This window comes from Enhydra lutris, unplaced genomic scaffold (genome assembly GCF_002288905.1).
Source record: "Enhydra lutris kenyoni isolate GAN:26980312 unplaced genomic scaffold, ASM228890v2 scaffoldscaffold27, whole genome shotgun sequence".
NCBI classification, from domain to species: Eukaryota; Metazoa; Chordata; class Mammalia; order Carnivora; family Mustelidae; genus Enhydra; species Enhydra lutris.
In genome coordinates, this window is record NW_019154111.1 from 5,800,065 (window position 1) to 5,807,872 (window position 7,808).

The 7,808-nt window shown below is 47.9% G+C and overlaps 1 protein-coding gene across 2 annotated transcripts in view; it reads left to right on the plus strand.

The window, feature by feature from the left end:
* Positions 1-7,162, plus strand: part of LOC111151973 (cAMP responsive element binding protein 3 like 2) — a 104,935-nt gene extending 97,773 nt beyond the window's left edge. The window contains exons 9-12 of one of the 2 annotated variants that reach the window (XM_022510225.1): positions 2,191-2,290; positions 2,558-2,684; positions 4,068-4,288; positions 5,942-7,162. In XM_022510225.1, coding sequence (XP_022365933.1) covers positions 2,191-2,290; positions 2,558-2,684; positions 4,068-4,288 — 448 coding nt within the window. In that variant the 3' untranslated portion in view covers positions 5,942-7,162. The remainder of the gene's footprint in view (positions 1-2,190; positions 2,291-2,557; positions 2,685-4,067; positions 4,289-5,941) is intronic. The other variant, XM_022510224.1, reaches the window with a different exon arrangement.
* Positions 7,163-7,808: the final 646 nt, after the last annotated feature.

Here is a 7,808-nt window from a genome sequence, read left to right on the forward strand (position 1 = left end):
CTCTGATTGACTTATTTTGCTCAGCATAATACCCTCTAGTTCCATCATTGTCGTTGCAAATGACAAGATTTCATTTCTTTTCATGGCTGCATAGTATTCCATTGTATATGTATACATCTTCTTTATCCATTCATCTGTTGAAGGACATCTAGGTTCTTTCCATAGTTTGGCTATTGTGGACATTGCTGCTATAAACATTCCTGTGCATGTGCCCCTTTGGATCACTATGTTTGTTTGTTTGTTTGTTTGTTTGTTTGTTTTTAAAGATTTTATTTATTTATTTGACAGAGAGAGATCACAAGTAGGCAGAGAGGCAGGCAGAGAGAGAGGAAGGGAAGCAGGCTCCCTGCAGAGCAGAGAGCCCGATGCGGGACTTGATCCCAGGACCCTGAGATCATGACCTGAGCCGAAGGCAGCGGCTTAACCCACTAAGCCACCCAGGTGCCCACTATGTTTGTATCTTTAGGGTAAATACCCAGTAGTGCAATTGCTGGGTCGTAGGATAGCTCTGTTTTCAACTTTTTGAGGAACAGAACACTTTTAAAGAAAATGTTGCCTGAATATACAGAAACCAAGTCCGAATGGTTTGATTATACTTCTAGGTAACAATGAACAACAACAACAAAATGTACCACAAGGTACTAAAAAGACGTCCATGTTAATAAAATTTAAATTAATGGTACTGATTCATGGATGAATGATTTTGTTTTGCTTAAATTAAATTCATCAGGACCACACAGCATTGTTTTTTTGCTGTTGTTGTTGTTGTTTTGGTTTTTGGGGTTTTTGTGTGTGTGTGTGTGCGCTGTGCACTGCCCCAGTTCTGCCCCAGATCTTAGCCAGCTAGCTTTTGACAGCAGTGTCATCCTATGGCCACCCTGTCCCTGATTGGCTTAACCCTGGGAGAAACTCATGTCATTGGCGCTTGTCAGGGTGGAGGTTGCAAACTCTGAGAAGACTAGCCTGTCCTTCCAGTACTTGAAGGCTCTTCAGGAGGTAGATTGTGTCTAGAGGCAGGTTCCCCGGGAGAGCCCAGAATTCTGCAAACGAGTGATTTGCTCATGTTTCCAAATGAGCTTGTCTGGCTTTCTGATGTGACATCACAGCATGAATTTGTTGAAAATTTCTGAGACTCAAGAAAAAGCATCTGCTTATAAAATGGTTCCACTTTGCCATGTGCACGGGGCTTGGGGAAGGAGTGAAGCAAAGAGGAGCTTCAGCTCTCGGCTGCTCACACGGGTTTATCCCAGAGGCTCTGATTCAGGAGGCTGTGTTGTGAGATCCTTTTCTGTGGCTTGCAGTGTTCAGAATTTGCAAAGAATGTCACCATCTGCTCTCTCTGTGACCTGATGTCACACAGACCAGAATATAGGATTCTCATCCCAAACCTTCCCTTTTAAGGGTATGCACAGTTGTCCAATTTTAGGGAGAGAACAACTCTTTTTTGCTTCTGCTCCCTGTTTCTTCCTGGAGAAGGAGCAGAGTCTGTATGGTGGGGATGGTTCCCAAGAGCCCTGGCTCTGAGCATGCGTCCGGTTGGGCAGACTTCTTTGCTCTGTCGTAGTTTGGCTTTTTTTCTGACCATAGAGATGCCGTGAGCCTGCAAGGATCATAGGTGTGAGGTGCCCCAGGGTGTTTGCCTCCCTGTCATTCCTGGTTTTCCTCTCTTCCTCCTCAAGTTTGCCATCTGAGTGACCATGGCTGACGGATCCTGCCGCCATTTCCAGTGACAGCCACAACCTCTGGCCACTCCTTCAGGTCTCTGTGTTTCTCCTTTCTTATGTCCTCTTCAGCGTTTCCCTTCTCGTAGGTAAATGAGATCCACTTGTACCACCATCACCCACCCATCGAATTGTTCTTTTTGTTTTTTTGTTTTGTCTCAGGGGCTGATAGACAAGTCCCAGCATTGTAGGGTATAACTTGGGACATTCAGCTCTTACACAAAACAGCACAAGAACTGGACAGGCTGCCAAAGTGAGGGGCTCGTTCCAAACTCTGGGGAGTCCTGCCGCACGGGTGCTCAAAGACACTGGTGTCTGTGTCTCCCTCCAAATGAGACTTTCCCTAGGCACTGCATTCAAATTCAGATGCAAAGCTCTGGCAGCTTCCCCGGAGCCTGGGGACAGAGGTCACCGGAAAACACTCTCCTCTGTCTTAGACTCTTCATGCTTTGGTTTGCTGTGTTTGCAGAACTCTCCTGCAGCAACTCCAAAAACTTCAGACTTTGGTGATGGGCAAGGTTTCCCGCACCTGCAAGTTGGCGGGCACACAGACAGGCACGTGCCTCATGGTGAGTTTCCCAAAGGGACAGTGCCGCAAGTGCCCTGCCCGCCCCCCGCCCCAGTCACCATCTGTCCCCAACTTGCCACATCCACATCCACGTGGGGTTGGAGGAGCTGTGTGGCTCTCTCTGATATTCCCGGTGTTGACCTGTTGGCCCAATCCGGCCTGGGAAAGGGGAGTCTGAGTCCTTACACTTCCCCAGCTGTTGCCAGGCTTGAGGTTTGCTCTGGGATCGGTTACTGACAGCTCCCCGTGCTCTCTCTTCCCCCTGCAGGTGGTTGTGCTATGCTTTGCTGTCGCATTTGGCAGCTTCCTTCAGGGCTACGGGCCCTATCCTTCTGCCACCAAGATGGCTCTGCCCAGCCAGCATTCTCTGCAGGAGCCGTATACAGCCTCTGTCGGTAAGATGGCACTAGGCAACTTATAAAGTGTCTTGTTTCATTTGTCTGGAGCTTTCTGAAAGCTCAACCTTCTGAGAGAAGTCTTATGAGAAAGTCTTATCTTTAAAAACTGGTAGAAGCATAGCTTCTCTCTTGAAGGGATGGAAGAGGGACACGGCGGGTCTGGTGCCCAGGCATCTGGCTCCCTTCTTGTGCCCCTCCTCCCCCGGCCTGAGGCTCCACTGGGAATTCTCTAGAGCAGAGTATGGCAGAGTACAGTTTGCAAATTCTTGCTCTAGGCAAATTCTGAGGTCTCCTTTTTGAGCTCTGGTAAGGAGGAGGGATGTAGATTTGGCGGGGGGGAGTAGTAGGTGGAGGGGGGACATTAAGCTTTCCCTGACATTTTAAAGGACTTCCCTGTGTTTCTACTTCTACTCATTGGAATTGTATGTTGCCATAGTAAGAGTATGTGAAATGAATCGGTCTGTCTTACAACACATTATGACCAAGATTTAGAGAATTTAGAGACTCAGGTGTTATAAGTGTGATAACCTCACCTAGCTCAGTGATCCCTTTTAAGTATGTAGGAAATAATGAAGTGGCCTGTGGGGATTACAACATATACACAGATACCCGCACACACTAATAAGAACAAGTGTGGAATTGGGTGCTAGATTGGCAGCAGGCACAGTCTTGCTGTTCTGAAACATCTCTGATCTTCACCGGGTGGTTATATCTCTGCCAGGTTTATGACAGAAATGCTAGCATTTCAACCACATAATTTCAGTGATCTCTTGGGAAATTCTTTTTTTCTCCCCCCTAAGGGAATGTATCTGTAAATTTTAATGGAAGCCAATGAGAAAAGAGTTTCTATGTTGTAGAAAATTGCTACAGAGCCATCCAGCTCTGCAACTATCCTGTAAAACAAAGAAACTGTCTCTGTCGTTTGATTTATGGCTTCGGCTTTGGGGCTTCTCTCTGGTTTCCAGATGAAAATGCAGTTTTCTGCCCTTGTGCCTTCTCTCCATGCAAGATCAGCTCATTGGAAATGTTTCTTATTTTAGCTGGTCTGGACATCTCCAAGTATTTGGCTCCCATTCTTCATGACTTGTTTCCCTCAGATGGTTATGGGTGGGCAAGGAGGGGAGTGGGGATGGCGGTTTGCTTCATGTCTATTTGCTTTTCTGTTGTTCTTCCAGCACTGGATAATTGGTATAATGTTTCACTGCACAAAACTCTGAAACCCTGAAGCCTTTATGGAAAGCCAGTGCCAGTGGGCACCCTCCGTTCTGGGCAAAAGAACCCACAAGTTGTCATCTGTTTCTGGCCCTGGGCATTTGAGTGAGGGGATAGGATAAACCCTGTGGTCTTTCCCTAACACCTGTTCCTTTGCTCTGTCCTCAGTGAGATCCAGGAATCTGCTGATCTACGAAGAACATTCCCCGCTGGAAGAGCCGTCCAGCCCAGCCTCGGCTGGGGAGCTTGGGCACTGGGACCGAGGATCCTCTCTACTCAGGGCATCAGGCCTGGAGGCCAGGCCTGATGTGGATCTTCCCCATTTCATTATCTCCAATGAGACCAGCCTGGAGAAATCCATGCTGTTGGAGCTACAGCAACACTTGTGAGTCAAGTACACGTAGATCCGGCTCCCCTGAGGCGCGCGTGATGGGTTGTGGGTCAGCAACCTGGAATGTGGGGCGTCGACTTTCCCATGGGCCCAATCCAGGTCTTCTGCTCTTTCAGGACATCTCTCCGGTACCTGGGACTCTGGAGTGGCTACTACTTGCCAACAGCTCTCCTTAGCAGAGATGGGGTTGTCGGGGGAGCGTGGTGGTGGAGGACCTAGGATGAGCTGCCTCTGTGTCTGCTTTGTCACTGGGGAGCTGGCCATGGTGGCTTGACTCCCTCCTTCCTTCCCTCAGAACCTCATACAGAAAAAATACAGCCTAGCCGAAGCAGCGCGCTTACCAAACGGACGCAGTCTCAGGACCCATTCCCTTCCTTCCCCCCACTAGAGATGTGTGTATCCCCCCACTAGAGATGTGTGCTAGATGTCAGCATAGAGTTTTATGATTTATATACAAATAAATGTGTATTAATTTTAATTATAGATTTATATTGAGGGACATCATTTGAAAGGCACTTTGCCCAGATGGGTTTCCATATGGAAAATAACACTGGGCTCCAATTCTCCGTATTTTGTTTCTTTTAGGACATTAGGGGGGAAAGTCTTTTGGGAAACGTAAAGGCATAAAGAATGGTCAGATAGTGTTATTGTGCTGCGGGAGGTTCCTGAAAATGCCAGACAGCACAAGAAGGAGGGTCTGCGTGTGCACTCCTGGTTATGCGTGGTGTGGTTGGTGATCTAGCTGAACTAACCCCTGTGCTTCCCAGAAATGATGCTCTTCCAATGCAAGGGCTCCCACTTGAAGATTCAACTGCAAATTCTGCAGCTTTTTCCCCCTAAAGCTGTGGGAAAGGTTCATAATTACATGTACTTGTATATATTTACATGATACATGCATATTGAATGTTTACTGCACCTACTCCCGTAAGTACTATGCAAATGTGATCTATAAATCCTTTGAATACTTTAAGAGGCTAGGTGTTATGATTTCCATTATAGAGAAACTTGTAGAGGTGCCACTGGGAGCTATGGGACACTCCACTGCTTGGTTACGTGGCTCTGCCCCAAGTCCTCTCCCCTCTTGGCTCCACTATTCAGGGCCCCATTGAAACTCTCACTTGTTCTAGGATGTCTCCCTGACACCAAAGCCCTCCGCCCTCCTCTGAGAGCCTAGAGACTTTCTAGACTGTTATATAATTTAATAACATGTTTATTTTCTATTATATGTTTAGTGTTATTTCAACTTAATTTTTTTTAATTTATCTGAATGATTAGTATTCTAAACCAGGGATCAGACTTTTTCCTTTTATTCTCTTCTTTCCAGAGTGTAGCATAGGGTTATGCATCCTCTGATGATACATTTGCTTAAAGCAATTTATAACAAATCAGCATCAAACCATGCTTATTCTCTGGGTTGGGATGTCTCCTCTTGGGCAGGGATAAAGGAAGGAATGTGAACGAGCCGATGGGCTGGCAGCTGGAGACTTTGGGAACAGCGGATTTCTAGTAGGTGGGCAAAGAATGAGAACCCGCTTGGGCCTGCCCTCAAAGTTGACGAAGTTGCAGTCATGGGATGATTATGTCATACTCCGAAGCACAAGAATTGTAGTTGTCAGTCAGCTAAGACTATTCCCTTTTGGTATCTTTCCAGGGTCAACGCCAAACTGGAGGGGAACGAGACACTAAAAGTTGTAGAACTCGACAGAAGAGTGAACGCCACTTTCTAAAGAGGCTGTCCACCTCCCGCTTTCTCTTCACTCTGCTTTCCTGTCCCCAAACCACCTTTGTCATAAGCTTTTCCTTTTTTGCCTTTGATCTGGACGAAGACATGGGCGAGCGATCATGGCTTTGGATGGGAGGACAGCCTGGGATTTCCACCTGTGGTGAGAGACCACCTTCCCTCCATGCCATGCCCCCCCGAAGGAGGGAGCCCGGCATCCCTCCCTCCCTCCTATTTACTGCCATAGGAAATTGTTTTAGGGTTGGGGCTGGAACAAGCAGGCCCGTTTCTACCAATAGTGCCAAAAAGATACTGCCCGCTTTTCACTATGGGCTGTGACCATCTCTTTGGAGAAGAGATGACTCTTGTTCACGTGAGACCCCAGACTCTAGCCTTGAAAATTCCAGGATGCCCGTTGGGATCTGGCAAAGCTCTGACTGACGTCCTGCCTTCCTCAGCCTTGGTCTCTGGTGTGTCTGCACCCCGACAACCCCGGAAGTTCCAGCGCCGTCAGTGAGCACCCCAGCCACTCTGCCCCATCAGAGCCCTCGCAGATCGTCCTCCCGCACTGGAGCGAGGGCTCTCCCGTCCCCATTCTCAGGCCGCAAGTGCAATGCCTGAAAGAATCAGGCTTTTCTACTCCAGGCGAACCTGCCTTGTTGCTTGTAGGACATCCCCACAACTGGCGTCCCCGCATACCTCTAGGCCTGCCTCCCCGGCTTCTCCTCCCCATTTGTAAATAGTATTTATTAGCTCGCTGAGGCTTCCCTGCTAGCAATCACACTGAAAAGATCCACTGTCTCCCTCCAAACTGGCCTTTGGAGCTGGCTAGGAGGGCACCCGAGCTCTGGGATTTCCCAGTCCTCCAGATGGCGTTTTTTGTTTTTTGCTTTTTTCCCCGTGTTCTTCTGCTTCTTCTTCCTCTTCCTCCTTCTTCCACTGGAGGCCTCTAATTATAATCGGGAAATCCCCTTAAGCTTGTGTCCTCCTGCAGAATGAAGTTGGAGGGAAAGATGGAGTAATGCCTTAATCAGGTCTGTGGCTCTCTGGTCAGAGGCTTTTACTGTCCTGTTCCCATAAGAGAAGGGAGTCCTTGTCCCTGACAACAGGCGTTTCAGACAACCTTGCTGGCCTGCCTCTCCACGCCTGTTCCTAGCGCCGCCCCCCCCCCGCCCAACCCCCACCACCCACTTCTGCTTTACCCTCCTCTTCTGCCTCAACACAGGGGGTGGGCCTGAGGCCTGGGGTCGGAGTAGGTGACATTTTTGTATCCATAGTCTTACCTTTTATAGTCAGGTTTGGCTACTTTGCAGCTTACCCAAAGAGATACAACCTAAACCCCCCGACCTACTTTTTTTTTTTTGTCTGATGTTTAATGATTAAAAGTAACTTTTGTAGTTTAAAAAATTCTTTCCTCTTTCATACAAATAAGAAATGGAAATTGCCTTTTTATTGTATAATGTAGAAGATCCCCTTTAAGTGTTTTTCCCTGGCTTGGGAGCGATTTTGTTTAAGAAATCTGCTTGCGTTTCGTATTTTATCTTTAGTAGTAGCTGAAGGACCTTTAGCTTTAACCCCTCTCTGTCTGTCTGTCTGTCTCTCTCTTTGTGGTCTACACTGGCACTGACGCCTGCACTTACAAGGGATTAAGCCCGTGCCTGGGCCCTTCCACTCCATATTGGATGCAGGATTCGGCATCATTAGCATTTTTCCATCGTACCTCATAAGCAGATCCCGGCTTTGTCTGTCTACGTACATCTGGGGCTCCCTGTGAGTGATTCCCCCCCCCCCCCCCTCC